Source organism: Symphalangus syndactylus, chromosome 8 (assembly GCF_028878055.3).
Source record: "Symphalangus syndactylus isolate Jambi chromosome 8, NHGRI_mSymSyn1-v2.1_pri, whole genome shotgun sequence".
Taxonomy (NCBI): Eukaryota; Metazoa; Chordata; class Mammalia; order Primates; family Hylobatidae; genus Symphalangus; species Symphalangus syndactylus.
The window spans coordinates 101795354-101817365 of NC_072430.2; the positions used below are offsets into that span (position 1 = coordinate 101795354).

Consider the following 22012-nt stretch of genomic DNA (forward strand, 5'->3'; position numbering starts at 1 on the left):
TCAAGTGATCCTCTCACCTCGGCCTCCCAAAGTGCTGGGATTACAGGTGTGAGCTACAGTGCCCAGTCTAGAAAGTGGTTTCTTAAAATGGAATCTACTCCTGGTGAAGATGCTGTGAACATTGTTGAAATGACAATGAAGGATTTAGAATATTACATAAACTTAGGTGATAAAGCAGTTGGAGGGTTTGAGAGGATTGACTCCCATTTTGAAAGAAGTTCTACTGTGGTTAAAATGCCATCAAACAGCATCATATGCTAGAGAGAAATCTTCCGTGAAAGAAAGAGCTGGCTGGGCACGGTGACTCATGCCTCTAATCCCAGCACTTTGGGAGGCCGAGGTGGGCGGATCACAAGGTCAGGAGTTTGAGACCAGCCTGGCTAACACAGTGAAACCAGTCTCTACTAAAAATACAAAAAATTAGCCGGGTGTGGTGGTGTGCACCTGTAGTCCCAGCCACTTGGGAGACTGAGGCAGAAGAATGGCTTGAACCCGGGAGGCGGAGCTTGCAGTGAGCCAAGATCTTGCCACCGTACTCCAGCCTGGGCGACAGAGCAAGACTCTGTCTCAGAAAAAAGGAGCCAATTGATGCAGCAAATTTCATTATATTATTTCAAGAAATTGCCACAGCTGGCCAGGCGCAGTAGCTCATGCTGTAATCCCAGCACTTTGGGAGGCTGAGGCAGGTGGATCACTTGAGCTCAGGAGTTCAAGACCAGCCTGGGCAACATAGTGAGACCCTGTCTCTAAAAAAATAGTCAAGTGTGGTGGTGCACACCTTGGTCCCAGCTACCCAAGAGGCCAAGGTGGGAATATTGCTTGAACCTGGGAGGCGGAGGTTGCAGTGAGCTGAGATCACATCACTGTGCTCCAGCCTGGGCGACAGGGTGAGACTCTATCCCCAAAGAGAAAAAAATTAAATTAGAAATTGCTAGAGCCACCCCCAACCTTCAGCAACCACCACCCCGATCAGTCAGCCACCATCAACACAGAGGCAAGACCCTCTACCATCAGGCTGGTCTCAAACTCCAGGCCCCCAGGGATTCTCCCACCTTGGCCTCCCAAAGTACTGGGACTACAGGCATGAGCCACTGTGCTGGCCCATTCTTTTCAAATATATTCATCTTACATAAAAGCCACTTAATCTTAAAGTAATATCGACACTCCAGGAAGAGTTATATTCTGCAGACGTGTGAACTTGTGTACTCCTTGGCACAAGGCTGCATATCCTGAGGGTACTCGAACCCTGGTTTGAAAAGCACACGTTTGAAGGGCTCCCAGGGAATGGTTTAGTTTTCTGGACATGTCTTGTCTTTTAGCTGGATATGATATTGACATTCCTGTAAAGGTGCAGAGAGGTAACACTCCATTTTAGTATTTTTGGTTCCCCTGTCATTTTTGGTATTCAACTGCCCAGAGGTGGGCCCAGGAGCATCTTTGAAGTAGAGGGCAGGCACATATAGTAACTCTAAAAATAATCTTAGCCTATCCACTTCTTTCCATCTCCACCATCATCTCTCTAGGGACCACTGCAACAGCCTCTTAACAGCCTCCCCACCATACTTCCACTCTTGCCCTCTGTGATCCATTTCTCATAATGAGGGCAAAGAAATTCCTCTCCTCTCCTCTCCTCTCCTCTCCTCTCCTCTCCTCTCCTCTCCTCTCCCCTCCCCTCCCCTCCCCTCCCCTCCTCCCCTCCCCTCCCCTCCTCCCCTCCCCTCCCCTCCTCCCCTCCCCTCCCCTCCTCCCCTCCCCTCCCCTCCCCTCCCCTCCCCTCCCCTCCTTTTCCTTCCCTTCTCTTTTCTCTCCTCTCTTTTCCTTTCCTTTCTTCTTTTTTTTGAGATGGAGTCTCACTCTGTTGCTCAGGCTGGAGTGCAGTGCAGTGGTGTGATCTCGGCTCACTGCAACCTCCACCTCCCAGGTTCAAGAGATTCTCCTGCCTCAGCTTCCTGAGTAGCTGGAACTACAGGCGCCCACCATGCCCGGCTAATTTTTGCATTTCTAATAGAGACAGCTTTTTGCCATGTTGGCCAGGCTGGTCTTGAACTCCTGACCTCAAGTGATCCGCCTGCCTTGGCCTCCCAAAGTGCTCGGATTACAAGCGTGAGCCACCGCACCTGGCTAGAAATTCTTTAAAAATTGCAAATGAGATCATGACTCCCTCTTTAAATCTTTAATGAATGAATTGGAATAAATATCTTGGTAAAAGCACACACTCCATCTAGGTGGCTCCACCACTTTCTAGTTGTGTGAATGCAGACACCTTATGTAAAATCTCTGTGCTTCAGTTCCTTCATATGTAAAAGGAGAATAAGCATGGCCTGGCACGATGGCTCACGCCTGGAATCCCAGCACTTTGTGAGGCCAAAGCTGGAGGATCACTTGAAGCCAGGAGTTTGAGACCAACCTGGGCAGCAAAGTGAGACCATCTCTACAAAAATTTTAAAAAATTAGCTGGGTGTGGTAGCGTGCATAGAGTCCTGGTTACTCAAGAGGCTGAGGTGGGAGGATTGCCTCGGCTCAGGAGTTCAAGCCTACAGTGAACTATGATTGTGCCCTTGGACTCTAGCCTGGGTGACATTGAGGCCCCATCTACAAATAAATAAAGTAAAAAAAAAAAAAAAAGGAATAATCTTCTTCTTTTGTTTTTTTTGAGACCTGTCGCCCGGGTTGGAGTGCAGTGGCGTGATCTCGGCTCACTGCAACCTCTGCCTCCCGCTTCAAGCGATTCTCTTGCCTCAGCCTCCTGAGTAGCTGGGACTATAGGCGCCCGCCACCACATCCAGCAATTTTTTTGTATTTTTAGTAGAGACGGGGTTTCACTACGTTGGCCAGGCTAGTCTCAAACTCCTGACCTCGTGGTCCGCCCACCCCAGCCTCCCAAAGTGCTGGGATTACAGGCGTGAGCCACCATGCCCAGCCATGATCATCTTTACTTCACAGGTTGCTGTGGGGACTAAATGAATTAATGAATGCAAAATGCTTAGCACAAAGCTGGTGTATAGCAAGTACAAAATAGATGTTAGCTGCTGTTGTTGCATTCTTCCTGTTTAGGACCCTGTAGGGACTGGCTGCTGCCTACCTCTTCTACTGTGTCCAGAGCCATACTGTTGGTTGCCTTGCTCCAGAAACACAGACCTTTTCCCAGTTCCTCTTTCCTGCCCTAAGGTCTTTGTACCTTTAGATGTGTTTCTCCGGCCTAGAATGGCCTACCTCTGGTTCTCACAGGTCTGCTGCTGTCCAGCTGCCCAGTCTCAGTGTGATTGCTGCCTTCTCAGAGGGGACCTCCTGACCACCTCTTTAAGCGGGTTCTTCCCTGGTACTCTCACCATAATATCTTCTATGGTTATTTTACACAATTTTCTTAGTTTTGAAATTAGATATATATGTTTTGACACTTTCACTGCCTGACTGCCCGATACCACATGGCTAGCGCCTTGTGAGTAAGGAAGAGTATTATAAACCCAGTGCTTGGCATGGGTCCTGGCATATATGAAATGAGTTTCAGTGTTATAACTCCATCCTCACTCTTCATTGTGCTACCTCTCCTCCACTAGTGCCACACAAACATTTTTAAAGGAGTGGAAAGATTGAAATGAATAACAAGTGAAGTCTGAAAAGGATTCTTAAAAAATCAAAATGTAGCCTTAAGATGTGGTATCCTAAGGTGGGGAAAGACTGTGCTCTGGCGGTGGTGGGGCGTTTGGAGGCTGGTGGGGCATTTGGAGGCTGGTGAAGTGTAGGAACCTTGAGGGTAATTGTGTGTGTGTGTGTCCCAGGGTGTGCTTCACAGCAGAAAAGGCTGTTAGAGTGAGCGTGGAGGGACACTGAGAAGGAATTTCACAGATCTTACAACTTTTACACTCTGACTGCTGAAGTAGAAAACTTTTTAAACATCTGTCCCCCGCCCCCCCGTGTTTCTGGAGGGAGGTATTTTATTGAATGTGATTTGTGGGGTAATATATTTAAATTTCTGAGCGCTGTCTGGTTTTGTTCTTCCATTCCTCATGGTGGGCTAACTTCTGACAATATTTTGGAAGGGGATAGAAGCAAGACCAAACAAAATATGCATTGTCGGCCCCCACCACCCTCCCCATGTGCTTTAGATGTCAGGCATCAAACATACCACAACAAAGCGACCAATTCAGCCCTGCTTCCTCTGATTGCTTCTCACAGTGACACAGATATTGGTCACAATTTCCCCTTGGCAACTTCCCTGTGTACTCCCAGGAAAATCCCAAATGACATGCTCAGTTTCCAGACCCCACAGACCTACGTGGCTCATGAGGGGCTTGCCATAGCCTGCAATGTCAAATGTCTAATGAGACATTCCGGAGCTTCTGAGAGGGGAAGATTCTGCACCCCCCTCTCCGTGACCCCCTCCACCCCATGAGCTGCTGAGAGAGGGAGCCTCCTTGGGGCTCTCTAAAGAGCTTCTGAGGCTTTAAGAACAAAAGCCACACAGAGCCTGGCTGGCAACTGCTGTGGCTAATTTTATTTTCATCAGGCAAGACCGAAGGCAGGGATGCCTGAGAGAGACTGCGAAAAGCCTATGTTTTGTTTTTCTGTTCAGCAGTTAGTCACACGACAAAATTTGAAATGGCTTCAACTAAACTTTTTGGAGAGAAGAGAAACAGGAGAGAAAGAGAAAGAGAGAGAGAGAGAGACATTATGAAGCATAAATCAACCTCTAAATAGATGATCCACATTAAAAGTACTGTAATTGCACATAACAAGTGGCAGGAAAGAAAACTAACATCAGAAAATGAACTCTGACTGTAGGCTAGGCATTCTGGGAGTCACTTTACATTTATTATATCTTGTTACATCATCACAACAATAAAAAGTAGGAGTATTTTTATTCCTCTTTAAGAAACTGAGACTCAGTGAGCTCAACTAACTTCCCAAGATGACACAGCTAATAAGTAGAAGACATAGGATTTAAACCTTGGTCTGTCTGATTCTAAAGCCCATGTTCTTCCTACGAAACTTTGCTATTGCTATAAAAGACCAAGTGGATGGGACTGTAAACTAGTTCAACCATTGTGGAAGACAGTGTGGCAATTCCTCAAGGATCTAGAACTAGAAGTACCATTTGACCCAGCCATCCCATTACTGGGTATATACCCAAAGGATCATAAATCATGCTGCTATAAAGACACATGCACACGTAGGTTTATTGTGGCACTATTCATAATAGCAAAGACTTGGAACCAACCCAAATGTCCATCAATGATAAACTGGATTAAGAAAATGTGGCACATATACACCATGGAATACTATGCAGGCATAAAAAAGGATGAGTTCATGTCCTTTGAAGGGACATGGATGAAGCTGGAAACCATCATTCTGAGCAAACTATCACAAGGACAGAAAACCAAACACCGCATGTTCTCACTCATAGGTGGGAATTGAACAATGAGAACACTTGGACACAGGGTGGGAAACATCACACACTGGGGTCTGTCATGGGGCAGGGGGACGGGGGAGGGATAGCATTAGGAGAAATACCTAATGTAAATGACGATTTGATGGGTGCAGCACACCAACATGGCACATGTATACATATGTAACAAACCTGCATGTTGTGCACATGTACCCTAGAACTTAAAGTACAATAATAAAAAAAAAAAAATAAAAGACCAAGTGGAAGAGGCTTCCAATAACCAAAAAATATGAAGAAATATTGTTATTTATACACACACACACACACACACATATATATTTTTATTTTATTTTATTTTATTTTTTGAGATGGGGTCTTACTCTGTCACCCAGGCTAGAATGTTGTGGTGCAATCATGGCTCACTGCAGCCTTGACCTCCCTGGGCTCAGGTGATCCTCCCACATCAGCCTCCTGGGTAGCTGGGAATACAGGTGGCTGCCACCATGCCTGACTAACTTTTTGCATTTTTTGTAGAGATGAGGTTTCACCATATTGCCCAGGGTAGTCTCGAACTCCTGGACTCAAGTGATCTACCTGCCTTGGCCTCCCAAAGTGCTGGGATTACAGGTGTGAGCCACGGTGCCTGGCCTACTGAAAAATACTAAGAAATGTTTATTAAGCACCTGCTATGTGCCAAGCACTACGCAAGGTATTGTATTTCTGAGTGCTCCAATGCGTTTGGTCCTTAATACTGCTAGTTAAAAGGGCCTATTGGAACATGACTCCTGATAATTTAAAATATCATCCAAAGTCTTTAGTTGGATCAGTTAAGGTAATCCTAGGCTGATTTAACAATAGTAAGGTACAGGGAGACCTTATTTGCTTTTCATTCTTTCCTCTAACCTCATAGAGTTAAGAGTTCCTAATTATCCTGGATTTCATAACCTTCACCTTTCCTAATGCATTTTTCTAGTCTCGTTACTACCTTTTCTTTTTCTTTTTTTAACACTCTTAAAAAAACTCTTAGAAAGTCATTTTTGATAATATTTTATAGTTTGTCTTTATTTTCGTGATAGACACAAATAATTACATACTGCATTGTAACTAAATGAGGAAGGCTAGAGAGGGATGAAAGACAAGGTGAAGACAGAAGTAAGAACAGAGCCAACGTCACTTTCTAAACCAAAGATGACTTTTTATACAAATTATAGAAAGAACCAGGTATAGACTGACTATATACATGGTAGATAGTGTTCAAAATTGGGATAATGTAATAAATGTGAATGTAACCACGAAATGCCATCATAAACCTCCCATTTGGACTATTATAGTACATCTTATTTGGAAAATTCTCCTAGTCAATCACACAGTGGTTTCCCAATTACAACCCAACAGTGAACATTTTATGTTATAATTCTGCCCACACTCCTTAAGTGTCCGTTGCGCTGAAGGAGCTTTAAGGTTTTAAATTAAAGCTACATATCTGTGTAACAGCTGGAATTTATTTCCTTAGGAATGGTATCTGTCCTTTCAGCCATAGAAGTTGAGAGGTAAAAACATTTTCACTGATTTTGATACCAGTTCAAATTCTTCAGATATAAAATATCATTAACATAAAACTTACCTTTAGATGTTTCCCAGAATACAAAAGAATCAATTAAAGACAAGCCTTGTTTATAATAAAAGGTAGTTAACTCCAGCCAATCAGCATCAAGTGTACTAATGACTGATCCTTTTCTTGTTACTTTCATTGACAGGATGCCTTCCTGATAGGTCCAGGAGGTTGAATCATCATCAAAAGCATTGAAGACTGTGTACAATTTGTTGTCTGAGGCTAGGCATTCAGAAGGAGAAAAAAGGGGAAAATTTTGTTGATCAAAGATTCTTAATTTTTTTCACTAATCATGAGATATTCCAAGCATACAAACAAGCACTCAGCTTAATCAAATGTCAATAATATGCTATATTTGTTTCAGACTATTTTTTCAAAGAAATGAGAAATGGATACAGTTGAGGCTACTATGTGGTATCCTCTAATTCTATTCTCCAGAAATAAGTACTATAATGAAGTTGGTGTTTATCATTCTTATGCAAGCTTTTAATCTTTTAATACACACTTATATAACCATAAATGATATGTAACATTTTACAGTTTGAAAAATTTTTAAAAAATGGTATCCTACTGTAGATATGAATTGACTTTTTGTTCAACATGCCTTTAAAATGCAAATAACCATATAGATCTTATTCATTTATTTTAACTGCTACATAGTATGCCAATGTTCTAGTCTCATTTTGGTGGACATGTGCAATATTTCCAATTTTTCTGTTATTATAAACTTTGTATCTCCCTGGACACGTGTGAGAGTGACCCTAGAACAGACATGGAAATGCTGGATCATATCTTCTGCTTTACTAGGAATTGGCAAATTCTTAACGTGGGGTCAGTGGATCCACACCTATGTTTGTGTTTTAGGAAGTTTAACATCACCTGTATGACAGACAAAAGTATCTGGATTCCATGGATTTCACCAGATACTCAAAGAGGTCTTTTGTGAATTCTTGCTACCCCCATTCTCCCTCTTCTAATTAAAAACCACTGCTGCAGAAAAGTTATTGAGAAGTATATACTTTAAAAATACTGAGAGAGAGGAATCTAAAGATCGATAGTTACATTAAGTACTGTATTGGATTTAGAACTTAAAGGAATAGAAATAGACATCTGATTTGCTCAAAATAAGGGTGGGAACTCCCCTGGAGTTTAAAGGTAGGAATGGGTGGAAGATAGTGAATAGCTCTCTGACCATAATTCCGATACCTCTTGTTCACTTTTACATTCTGATATGGTTTGGCTGTGTCCCCACCCAAATCTCATCTTGAATTGTAGTTCCCATAATCCCCACATGTTGTGGGAGGGATCAGATAGTGATAGTTGAATCATGGGAGCGGTTTCCCCCATCTTGTTCTAATAACAGTGAGTTAGTTATCATGGGATCTGATGGTTTTATAAGGGGCCTCCCCCTTTGCTGGGCTTTCATTCTTCTCTCTCCTGCCACCACGTGAAGAAGGACATGTTTGCTTTCCCTTCTGCCATGATTGTCAGTTTCCCAAGGCCTCTCCAGCCATGCTGGACTGTGAGTCAATTAAACCTCTTTCCTTTATAAATTACCCAGTCTCAGGTATTTGTTTATTTGCAGCATGAGAAGAGACTAATACACATTCCTATAATTTTTGCATTGCAGAAAAATCAGGGACATTGTTAGCTAGGGAACGGGTGAGAAAAGAGGAGGGTGGTGGTGATGGTGGTGGAGATCGGTGCGATCTAAGTTGGTAAATGCTCCCAGTTATTTCTTCAGGAGGTGGAGCTTATGTGGCTAAATGAATCTCTGCCATGTATAGGATGCTAAGTACATCAAAACATAACCCAGAAAGTCTGACACCAAGGCGTGCTCCTCCAGTGCCAACACTGATGGAAGGATCAGTTAATAGCAGTTAATATAGAGTTTATTCTGTACCAGGCACTGGGTCAAACACTTTGTAGACATTTCTTATTTACTTCTCACAACAACCCAATGAGGGAGTTCTTACTATTACCCCTTTTTATAAAGAAATTGAGGTATCTGATTCCAGAGCCCATGTTGTTAATGCTAAGGTATATGTGGCCTTTGCTTTTCTCTGATAGTGCTTTTATAAAGCATGCCCACAAAGGTATCAGAAAACTTTGAATGGTCCCAAATGCATGAATAAAATACTCTCAATTTCTTGGGAAGACTTGCTAGCTGGCACAGAAGAATACAACTGTTGTTCAAAGTTATTTTAGGATGCAGGCACTATTGTTATATTAATTGTTTCATCATGGATGTGCCAGTTTCACATTCTAGTTGATGATCAAAGAAAGCCAATTAATTTCAAAGGTGAAAACCATCCATGAAATGGGAAAGGCCAAAACGAAAATTCTCACACGCTGTTTATTAGTACAAACATAAATCAGAACAGCTTTTTAGACTTAATAGACTCACTTATTTGGTACACATGTACAGCCTCCAATTTACAAGGGAGTTTTGGATGACTAAATAGAAACCAATCTTCAACACAAAGTTTCATTATGTGGATGGCACTGTATGTCCTGCCAGAGACAACTGTCTAAAAAACTGCCCTGCCTTATTGCTAGCTGTAATAACTTTTAAAAATCATGATGTTTGTATTAGTTCATTTAGTCATTATAATCTTTAGCAATTTACTTTGACTCATATTTCTAAAAAAAAACCTCAAAAACTTATTTTGCTTAATCTAAACTATAGTATATTCTCTTTCTACTAATCTTGTCTATTACCTTCTCCCTTTCTTGATTTAGAGGAACTAGGGCTGCCATTTTGTTCCATTTGATACTGTCCACTTTCATGATGAAGTTCTTCCTCAATTCCACTTTCAGATGATTGCCCACTTAATGTCCCTTCATTCCAACTTCTACAGTTTTCATCTGAACCGTGTCTCACATGTAGCATCGATTCTATATCTCCATCATGGTTGGTTCCATTGCAGAATTTAGATGGAGAATAATGCTGTGATATGAATCCAACAAATTTCATTCCTCTTTTAGCAGCGACATTAATCTGATATTTAAAAAGAGATGGCAGAACAAAATGTAAACTGTATTTTCATTGATTACTTTATCAATTAACCTTTAGGCTTATTGAGGAAATCCACTAGCAGATGGAGTAACTTGACCAGTAACAAAAGACTCATTCATAAACTAATGAATCACCTGTAAAATAGCACTGCCCGCAAGACCATGCCACACGATCATCATGACCTTCAAACAGAACCAAATATACTTTAGAAATTATGAAAACAGGAATTATTTTTCCCTGAAGGGCCACTGTTTGGGAAGAACTAATAATTCTGTAGCATGATTTTTGCAGACCATTTAACAATGGTGTCTCCAGTTGGAGCAAAATTAAAACCTATTCCAAGAAATTCCTAAAAATAACATTACCAAATACATCTTCATTAATAAAGAAGAGCTTTATTAAATTAAAAGCAAAATACACATAGTTTTGCTTGTTTGATGGTATCAAAGAAAAATGTTAAAAGACTGATTCTTGACAAATGTGTAGGTATAAAGCACAAGCCCAATTCATACCACTACTCTTACAAAGCTTTCTGATTGGCTTATGTCTTTATGCTATTGTCTCCTATGTGGGCCAGATACATAGGATTAGATTCAATCCTATCAGTTAAAGAATAGGATTCTGAAGCTTATGATATAATATCAGTGAAATAATTTTTGGGAACTTAAGAATGCTTATTTTTACACTCAGCACTTTTCCCATTGACATATCAGTAAGATTTAGCTTTTGTTGAAATGTAACAGCCAAAAACCTAAGGCCTGTTCCTCTCTGCTTTTACTTCCTTTCTTTGTTCTATTTTCTTCATGTGTTCAACTGGCAGCTCCTTTGAAGGCTGACATAGGGGACTATGTCTTATCCTTCTTTGTATTGCAGTGTTTTCTACTCATAGGTGCTCTATAAGTACTTGTTAAATTAGTTAAATGAAGAAATAGCAATGTCTTTTATTGGCTACTGTTTTAAACATTTAAATTAAATGTTGTAAATGTTACCTGGGAGGAGAAGAAAGAAAAAGAATTATGATGGAGGTTGCAAATGCAAACATTTAGAGTCAGAATGAAATGGAGTGAGAAAAGCCAGGAAGACCTGGGGCAGAACAGAGAGCAATGCCCAGTCAACGGGGGCAACTTAATTCACTCAGCTCCAGCTTGTGAGGCAGGAGAATTCTGAGAGGGGGGAGAGAGTGTAGGTGTGTGGAGTTAGGACAAGGGGCTAGAGCTGGTGAAACAGCATTTGTTCCTATGAATTAACATATTGAGATTGTAACCATTTAAAACAACCACAAATTTTCCTTTATATCAGTTGTCCTGGGAGAGAAGAAGAGGGAGGGATAGAGATATGGCATATTCTGCAGGTAGAAATGGGTGAATTTATCGTCAGTGCTTCCTCTAGGTCTTGTTAGTTGATTTGAGTGAAAAGATGCAGAAAAGCTTTTTTCCGTTACTAGGAAATTTTATCTGGAAAGGACTGGTAACAAATATAGTATTAATTTTTTTTCCATTTTTAAGTTGGAGGATTGATATTTTTAAAATGTTATTTTTAGTTTAAAATTCTGAGAAAAATACTTATAAACCAAATTTTAAAATTAGAGTGAACACTGGTATAATGTTAGAACTTGACTTAAAAGTTAGCTGTTCAACAACCAACTCTTTACACAAGGCAGCCGCTCAAAAATAATATTTGGCAATTCATCTATGGCTCTTGTTCATACCCGGAGCCATGCTCAAATATTTCATGTGCTATGTTTCCTGAAGCTTTTCTCTTAATGAAATAACCCCGTTGTTCTAATTGCTGAAATAACAGTACTTTCCTGTTTAAATAGATCTTTAACTGTGTCCAGGAAGTCAAATGCAAAACAAGGGCTCTGATGGTGATCTATTAAGACTAAATTAGTAGCTACATTTTTGTTTTCAAAAGAAATTTGCTGGAGTGGATTTATTACCAGAAAAAAAATTTCCCAGAATAGTACTAATAAACAATATGCGTAGTTTGTTTATAAAATTTAGTCTCAAAGACTAAAAACCCTTATTGAATAGTGACTTTGTACCTAAATGGGAAATAATCGTTAGCAACTATGACTGGCTTATCCCCAAACCACAGATAATCTTACATACATAGTATTTAACACATGGAAACAACTAGAGAAACAAGTGAATGCATTTCAGTTTCTTACCTGAAAGGAAATGCCTTAGATTTTAGCTGTATGTATCTAAATAAAAAGTAAAACCTTATAAATAGGTCAATGCAATGGAAAAGAAACACCTTTCACCATAAAATCCCATCAATTTAGAATGTTTATGAATGTACAACTTTTTTGTTTTAATCAATATACATACAGCATTTAACTTTTCATTTAAGTTTCAATTAAGTTATATTGTATAGACTTTTCTCTCTTGACAGTCAACATAGTTGTCATGTTTAATGCCTATAAAATATTCTATTATATTAATCCATCATTGTCTTTTTCACAGTCTTCCAGTTATTGAGAATTTGGACCCTTATTCACTGTTGGTTAAATATCTTTGTATAAAAATTATTTTTTCCCCTTTTCAATTATGTTCTTAAAATCAGTTCCTATGGAGGGGATTAAAAAATAAAATGGGATTTATGGCCAGGCATGGTGGCTCACACCTGTAATCCCAGCACTTTGGGAGGCCATGGCAGTAGGATCGATTGAGCCCAGGAGTTTAAGACTAGCCTGGGCAATACAGACTCTTGTCTTTACAAAATAAAAAAATTGGCTGGGCATGGTGTCACATGCCTACAATCCCAGCTACCAGAGTGGCTAAGGCAGGAGAATTGCTTGAGTTCAAGAGTTTGAGGCTGCAGTGAGCTATGATTGTGCCACCATACTCCAGCCTATTTTCTTTAACAACACCACCAAAAAAAAGGCAAAACGGGATTTATAATTCTTCTTACTAAATAGATATTCAGGAATACTGCATTAATTTCTTACAATGCCAGTTGTGTTATGAATGTTAGCTTTTCTTTGTTTTTATTATTATTATTGTTATTATTAGAGATAGAGTCTTGCTCTGTCACCCAGGCTGGAGTGTAGTGGCTTGATCACAGCTCACTGCAGGCTTACTTCTGGGCTCAGGTGATCCTCCTGTCTTACCCTCCTGAGTACATGGTACTATAGGCATGTGTCACCACATCCAGCTGATTTTTTTTTTCTTTCAGTTTTTGTAGAGTTGGGGGTCTCGCTATGTTGCTTAGGCTGGTCTTGGAACTCCTGGCCTCACGTGATCCTCCTGCCTCAGCCTCCCAAAGTGTTGGGATTACAGGTGTGAGCCACCACACCTGGCCTTAACTTGTCTTAAAGCTTTGCTAATACTGGATTTTAATTAAATTTCCCGGTTTAATACTGGTGAGGTATTACTTCTCAGTTTTTATTTACATTAAACATTATTAGGTTGAACCTGTTACCAACCGTCTCCTAATTATTGACGTTTCTTTCTTTTATATTTGCTGTCCATGGTCTCTGTCTGTCCATTTAAGACTGCATATTACTTTCATGGATTTTTATTCCTTTCCTGTAATGTATATTTTGAAAATGAAGCTCCCATAGGACATGTCTGTTGCAGATTTCTCTTTGACTCTTCTTTTTTAAGCTTAGTTTTCCTAGTACAGTTAAGTTATATTTATATACTCAAACTCCTTAATGTATTCATTGAGTACATTTATTCTTCCATTTTCTTTTGTTTTTTTATATTGAAAAATTACCTCTTTATCTCATCTGAAATATGGAATTTATTCTCTGCAGAACAATTGCCTACTTTCCCAACAGCATTCATTAAATAATAGTTGTTCCTCCATTTTATTTCATCAGGTTTGTCATTGAACTTCTTATATTTGTTTACATTTATTTCTGGTTGTCCATTTTGTTTCACTGGCCTGTATTTCTGTTTTAAAATCTTTACAATTTGGCACAAGTACTTTGATATGTTTTAAATTCTGGTAGAAAAGTTACCTGTCATTTCCTTATTCTTTTTAGGGTAAAAAAGGAAATTGATGAAGATGAAATACCAAATGTTTCTCAATATCCCATGAAAAAGTGCATAAATTTAGTACCTTTTCTATCAGTTCTTTTGCTGCGTCATTTGTTTGTGCCTCAGAAGTTAGGAGACATTCCTCAATCACAAGCCTTGGGCGTCTTTGTCCACTGGGTGCTGCCGAATTCTTTGGGCTATAACAGAGGGAATATGTTCATGGTTGGAGGCCAATTGCTGCTTTTCAGCTAATATGCTCATGTGAAAATGAGTGAGCAACTCACAAACAGGGTCAAGGTAATCGCTATCTTCTTATATAAAAATACCAGAAAAGCACAATAACTTCTATTAACTCAAATTTTCTTAATTTAAACTGCTATTAATTTAATTTGTAATTTAGAAAGAAAGAAAAGCTTCATGTCTAGTTTTAATAAAGTTATAAGAAATAATTTTAGATTGTTGTTATATCCTATCGAACAAAAGCAGAAGTAAAAATTCCATTTAAATGCAAATAAATATTGCCCTTTTCCTTTTTTCTTCTTCTCTGATCTTTTTTCTTTGCTTATTCTTAGCCTTGCCAGGGTACTGCTAAGTCTGTCTGAAGTAATCCTAAAAGCAGAAAAGATAATTCACACATGGTTGATAAGATTTGTAATTAGGACATAAGCATTACTACTGTGCAAAAATGTCATGTTTGCTTAGTAATGCTTGAACTAGTAAATATCTGATGAGGCTTCATATTCTAGTGAAAGCTGAAGCCTGTACACACCCTGCCAGACATATTAAAGTAGGCAATTACTCCATGGGAGACTGTTCCTTAAAATCACACCTGGAATTTTTTAACGCCCTTTCTTGTTTTTTGAAATTTTCCTATTTTCTTAGTTTTCCTCTAATTTCATTTTTCCTTCTCTGCTTAGCCCTCTCGTAAAGTGATTGCTGTTGATCCATCACTATAAAGAGAAAACATAATTTTTTCCCCTGGTCTTTAGGATGGTTTTGATATACAGTCACGTACTGCATAATGAAGTTTCTGTCAACAATGGACTGCATATACAGCGGTGGTCCCATAAGATTATAGAGCAAGGTATTTTTACTGTACCTTTTCCATCTTTAGGTATGTTTAGCCACACAAATACTTATTATTGTGTTACCATTGCCTACAGTATTCAGTCGGTAACAGACTGTACAGGTTTGGAGTCTCAGAGCAATAAGCTATACCATATAGCCTAGGTGCATAGTAGGCTATAGCATCTAGGTTTGTGTAAGTACACTCTGTGATTTTCACACAATGACGAAACAGCCTAAGGACACACTTCTTAGAATGCATCCCTGTCATTAAGTAACATATTAAAGGGTTGTGTAAAAAAATTTAATGTGTTAATCTATTTGTCTAGTTATTTTTATTCTTCATTGGAAAGAACAACAGTATTTTACCATGAAAACTATCAAATTTACAATCTAGGCTGGCAAAAATGGTTGCAGTATTGTTTGGAAAAGTAACTATTAAAATAAAAAAACACTACAATGGTTAGCTTTTAAATTCGATTTTGGAAAAAGGTTAACAAGAGGTCTATCTAATTTGTGAGAACTTGTCATAGTAGGTCTTTCTGTTGTTAAAAGTTTTCGAATGGGCTGGGTGCAGTGGCTCATGCCTGTAATCCCAGTACTTTGGGAGGCCAAGGTGGGTGGATCACCTGAGGTCAGGAGTTCAAGGCCAGCCTGGCCAACATGGTGAAACCCCATCTCTACTAAAAATACAAAAAATTAGCTGGCTGTGGTGGCAGGAGCCTGTAATCCCAGCTACTTGGGAGGCTGAGGCTGGAGAATCGCTTGAACCTGGGAGGCAGAGGTTACAGTGAGCTGAGATGGTGCCATTGCACTCCAGCTTGGGCAACAAGAGCGAAACTCTGTCTTGAAAAAAAAAAAGTTTTAGAATGTAGAGATAGTTTCTGTTGCCACTATTAATAAAACAATGTAGGACAGTCAGAAAGCTTAGTGAAAGTGGACTTGGTAGGTCTGGTCAGCTCCTTAGCCTAGTGATAGTATCTGTAGCTCACTGCTTCTCCTGCATCTGCTGAAGTGGCTACAGGAGCTTCCAGGTGACTCTGGAATCTATTTTGCTTTCCCTTTGTTCACGGACATCCTCACTTAGGATACATTTGTCTGCAAGAAGCAAAAATCAATCAGGAGTTTTAAAGAAGGAGGTGTAACATTTCCTTGCTTCAATCCAGGTTCCACTGCTGGAAAATGTGCTTTAAACTAAAACCCCCATGTGTCCTTTATTCTCTGTCACTTGATTCAAATTTTTTTCTTTTAGACAAAGAGAACTGTCACCCTCACCTGCCTCTTTCTTGAACAGTGTGCTTACCTTAATTTCAAGCGCGATAGCACCACTCTATACAGGTAACTTGCAGGTAGATGTTTTCGTTGCCCCACAGGTTGTATAACAGGATGAATAGCCCCAACAATATATCCTTTAAGATAATAGTCTTCCACTTTTGTTACTATATCCAGAATTGAATTTATCTTGATGACTTCTGGGTTTGATGAAGCTGAAATATCAAAAGCAAAGAGAAATTTGCATATTCTTAAGATTGAATTATACATTATTTCTACCTATGTGTGATAATACTAATGAATAGGAAAAGATCTTCGCCAGGTACAGTGGCACATGCCTGTAATCCCAGCACTTTGGAAGGCTGAGGCAGGAGGATTGTTTGAGCTCAGGAGTTGGAGACCAGCCTGGGCAACATAACAGGAACATAGAAGGACCCTGTCTCTACAAAAAAAAAAAAAAAATCTCCAATGGCTTAATCTCAGATAAAGTTACATTAGCATGTATTTACACATTTTTAAAGTCATTTCAGAAAATAGGAAAAGTGACCTTACAAATTAGTAGATACATAATATCACCCATATGTCTAAAGCAGAAATACAATGTCTTATGAGTTTTTTCAATTAAGTCAGTTTCATTTTTTTAGGATTTCATTTGAGTGACTGTATTTCCATTAATAGATATTGAAGACATACATAGGAGATACAATAATTTGAAGAACCAGTCATTTTTATGACTGAACAAGATGAGATGCTTAATTTCTTTTCTTTTTTGAGAGAGAGTCTCACTCTCTCCCCCAGGCTGGAGTATAGTGGCACAATCGTGGCTCACTGTTGCCTCCACCTCCCGGGCTCGCACAATCCTTCCATGTAGCTGGGACTATAGGTGCGTGCCACCACACCCGGCTAAGTTTTGTATTTTTTGTAGAGGCGAGGTTTTGCCATGTTGCCCAGGCTGATCTCAAACTCCTGAGCTCAAGCAAGCCTTCTGCCTTGGCTTCCCAAAGTGTTGGGATTATAGGTGTGAGCCACCGCTCCCAGCCGACATGCATGATTTCTTAAAAATAAAATTCATACCAATCTAATAATTAAAAATGGGAGAAATGGCATTTATTAGGCAGCACTTGTCAAGTGCTTTCTTATTTCTAATTACTCTTTCAAAGCACTGTGTTTTAAGTTTATCTGGGAAGCTAAACATATAATTTCTCATGGCGCTTATGTAAATGCTTGAGTAAAGGTGAATGAAAAAGTACAGATATCCACTAGTCTCTTTAATAAATAAAAATTCTAAATGTAGTAGAAATTTAAATGCAAAATTGATTTGCAATTAAACCATTCCTTGAAGGATAGCAAATCTGTAGAAACTGTAGAATAGCACTATCAGTACAGACTTCAGAATAGTAAAAGGAAAAGAGTGTGTTATTTGAGAAAATGTTCTTAATGATCCAGCAGTATTAATTTAAATAACAACTTTATTTACTACAACAATATTTCTCATTGTATGAAAAACAATCAAGAAGTAATACCTAGAAATAGACCTGCATTTTGATTATCTCTTAAGTAACAAGACATATGAAATTAATTCCAGATATGAGCCTAGTTGGCTGTTGACCTCTGTCAGTGTGGTGAGTGGTGTCTGGCAAAGAACTGCTGCTGATTGCCTGAGCACAGGAAGGAGGTTAAGAAGCAGTTGAGGAGGAAGGGCCAGAGGAAATCCCCTCCTCCCCTTACATCAGTATCCATGTGATGAAACAAATCCACCATCAGTGGGTATTCATGCCAACTTCAAAAACTAAGCGCTCAACAGAAAAGTTATATAAACCAGGAAGGGTCCACTTCCTCCAATTTTCACCCTCTTTTGGATTTAAATTAACATTTTACTTATAATATATTTTCTTCATCATTATGAATAGGAATGAAAACAAAGAGAATGATCTTGGACTTTGAAGAAACAGCTGGGCTTCCTTGTAAACAGCCCAGCTCTGCTTGTTGGTGTGGCAATTCTGTGATTCATTTGGTTTTACTCTTTAGTATTTTGACTACCAACTCTGATTTCTAAACAAAGGAACTGAAAAACTATAACAAAATGGAAGCAACTCTTAACACTAAGGAATGAAACATAACCTAAACTTATTTTTAGAACTATGTACTAATCCTAAAAAAATTTAAAGAAAATCATTTACTGCAGGAAGTGGAAATGTCTTAGTGTAATACAAAAGAATCTTCATAGTCTGGCCTCTGCCTCTTGATTAAGCCTCCATGTTAGTCTTTCTCTTACATGTCTTGCTTTGGGATACTGGAAGGACTTGGTGTTTCTGAACCTGCCACTCTGTTTCATGCCACCAGGCCTTCATTTCCTTCCCTGTTCTCCCAGCCTGGGTTAATTATTCCTTCCTCTGGGCTGCATGTCCTTCTACTAGTGCGCTTATCAGATTGTATTATAGTTATTTGTTTATATGTCTTGGCTGTTAGACTGAGAATTCCTTAAGGGAAAGGAACCTACTGTATTCATGTCTTTCTATGTCTAGCATGTTCCTTAGGTCACTATGTTAAATTGGAAATACTGCTCATAAGGGGAATTAAGAAATGAAGTTATTACATAAAAAAGGCAAGCAATCAAGATTAGCTAGTGGAAATAAAAAAAGTTAGGTTAGCAATTTCAGGAACAATTGTTCACATTATCTAGGCCTTGGAGAAGAGAGACAAAACAGAGAAAAACATAGGCAGTGACATGGAATTTGTAAAAATTCTTTTGATCATGGAAGTGGGGATGGTTAAGAACATACTGAGAATCCAAATAAATAGAGTTAAAGGTCATATTCACTTCAGGAGTCTCTAGCATAAGGTTCCATCACATGTTCCTCATTTTAATGATATTACAATGAGAAAAAGCCATGTTGCAAATGAAGAAAAAATACAGAGAGGTGGAGCTAATGGGATTTAATTAGCTCCATCTTTGAATGAAATCCAGGAAGAAATTTGGGAGAAGATTGTACCACAAATAATGATTTAATGAAGGGAAAGAATGTGGCTTTTATTCAGAAAAGTTCACATGAGCTTGTGGGCTTGGGAGAACTTCTGGATACTGCTGGCCTTGCTGCTCTTGCTGACTTGGTTGGAGTCACTGTCAGGGCATATGTTGCCTCATGTTGCCTACCTCGTCTACCTTAGCATCACGATTGGAAACCCCAGGTATCAAGAACTCGGAGTTGGGAAAAGTCCACCCTCCCAGAGCTTTGGGTTAGACTTCAGGGAAATTTAGGCAGCTCAACACTCTGTTCTTTGCAATCTTGCCATCATCCCAGATAGTGAAGAACTGCAGAAGCCCACACAAAAAAGGCATGAAGTTCAAAGAGGCACTTAAGTTGCTACTACATATAGATTATTTGAAAGTATTTCAATGGTTCTGTATTTTTACCAGATACTCAGCAGTTAGTAATTAATTTTGTTTCATTATTTTAGTTCCATAATACCCCCTTCACCACGCGATTAAATGTCATTTGGAGTCAGATTGTAGTAATGGCTGCACAACAATATGAATGTACTTAATGTCACTGAACTGTACACTTACTGATAGTTAAAATGGTAAATTTCATGTCATGTATGTCTTACTACAATAAAAAGATATATATTAAAATGTATAAAAATTGTAGTAAAAACAAAAATTTGCCATTTTAACCATTTTTTAGTGTACAGTTCAGTAGTGTTAAGTATACACGCATTATTGTGAAACAAATCTCCAGAACTTTTTCAGCTTGAAAAAATAAAACCCTATACCCATTAAACAACTCCCCATTACTTCCTGTCCTCAGACCCTGGTAACCATCATTCCACTTTCTTTTGCTATGAATTTGACTACATTAGATACCTCATATAAGAGGAATCATATTGACACAAAATCACTTGGACACAAAAGTCCATAGATTGTGGTTGATAACTTTAAAAATATGAGTAGAGGTGAGCACTTCGTTTTTGTGAAAGTGTGTCTTTGTAAATTGTAAAATTCAATCTAAGAATAAGAGATGTGCCTTGGCTTGGGAATCCTCCTCATGTCTTTACAACACTGTAGGCCTTTTTGTGACTGGCTTATTTCACTTAGTGTAATGTCCTCAAGGTTCATCCACGCTGTAGCATGTTACAAGATTTCCTTCCTTTTTAAGACTGAATAATATTCCATTGAATATATATACCACATTTTGTTTATCCAGCTGTCTATGAACATGTGGGTTGTTTCCACCTCTTGACTATTGTGAATAATGTTGCTATTAATATGGGTGTGTAAATATATCTTTGAGATCCTGCTTTTGATTATTTTAAATATATGCCCAGAAGTGGGATTGCTGGATCATATGGTAATTCTATTTATAAGTTTTTGAGGAAACTCCATATTGTTTTCTATGATGGCTGAACTATTTTACATTCCTACCAACAGTGCACAAGGGTTCTAATTGTCTGCATCCTCACTAACATTTGTTTTTTGGATAGTAGCTATTCTAACAGGTATAAGGTGATAACTTATTGTGGTTTTCATTTGTATTCCCCTAATTACTAGTGATATTGAGAATCTTTTCACATCTTATTGGCCATTTGGAGAATTGTCTGTTCAAACCCTTTGCTCATTTAAAAATTGGGTTGTTTCTTTGTTGTTGAGTTGTAGGAGTTATTTATGTATTCTGGATATTAACCCTTTATCAGATATATGATTTGAAATTATTTTCTCCCATTCCACATATTGACTTTTCACTCTGTTGACTGTGTCCTTTGATGCTCCAAAGCTTTTAAGTTTGATATAGTCCCATTTATCTATTTTTACTTTTGTTGCCTGTGCTTTGGTGTCATATCCAAGAAATCATTGTCAGGCCAGGCGCAGTGGCTCACGCCTGTAATCCCAGCACTTTCAATGGCCGAAGTGGGTGGATCACCTGAGGTCAGGAGTTTGAGACCAGCCTGGCCAACATGGTGAAACTCTTTCTCTATTAAAAATACAAAAATTAGCCAGGCATGGTGGCGGATGCCTGTAATCCCAGCTACTTGGGAGGCTGAGGCAGGAGAATCGCTTGAACCTGGGAGGCGGAGGTTGCAGTGAGCTATCATGTCACTGCATTCCAGCCTGGGTGATAAGAGTGAAACTCCATCTCAAACAAAAACAAAAACAAAAACAAAAACAAAACCAAAACAAAAAAAAAAAAGAAAGAAATCATTGCCAAGTACAGTGTCATGAAGCTTTTCTTTTGTTTTCTTCTAGGAGTTTTATAGGTTTATTTCTTATGTTTAAGTCAACAATTTTTAAAAAGTACAATGGCATCTATTTTATTGGTTAAAAAGGCATATGCTTTCTTCCTCAAAAATGATGCAAGAAAAATAAAGAACTTTGATACTTTCCCAGCAGTTTTACTTGATTATCCAGCAACGTAGGTTGCAAAATGAAAACCTAAAAATTAATGATGGTGTAAGGAATTTTAAGGCTTATTTAAAAAATAACATTTACATGACTAAAGTGAAACACAAAAGTCCATAGATTGTGGTTGATTACAAATATGAGTAGAGGTGAGCATTTCATTTTTGTGGAGGTGTGTCTTTATAAATTATAAAATTGAACCCAATAATAGGTCTTGGAAATCCTCCTGGTATCTTTCAATACTGTAGGCCAGGTGGTAATTATGATGTACTTA

The 22012-nt window shown here is 38.7% G+C and overlaps 1 protein-coding gene across 1 annotated transcript in view; it reads right to left on the reverse strand.

Annotated features, from left to right (window-relative positions):
* The window catches only part of RFTN2 (raftlin family member 2), a 100446-nt gene that overhangs the window by 54399 nt on the left and 24035 nt on the right, over window positions 1-22012 (reverse strand). Inside the window, exons 2-5 of the mRNA XM_055290115.2 lie at window positions 16375-16558; window positions 14089-14203; window positions 9720-9999; window positions 7011-7220 (exon numbers count right to left, since the gene is read on the reverse strand). Of these exons, the coding sequence (XP_055146090.1) occupies window positions 7011-7220; window positions 9720-9999; window positions 14089-14203; window positions 16375-16558 (789 nt within the window). The remainder of the gene's footprint in view (window positions 1-7010; window positions 7221-9719; window positions 10000-14088; window positions 14204-16374; window positions 16559-22012) is intronic.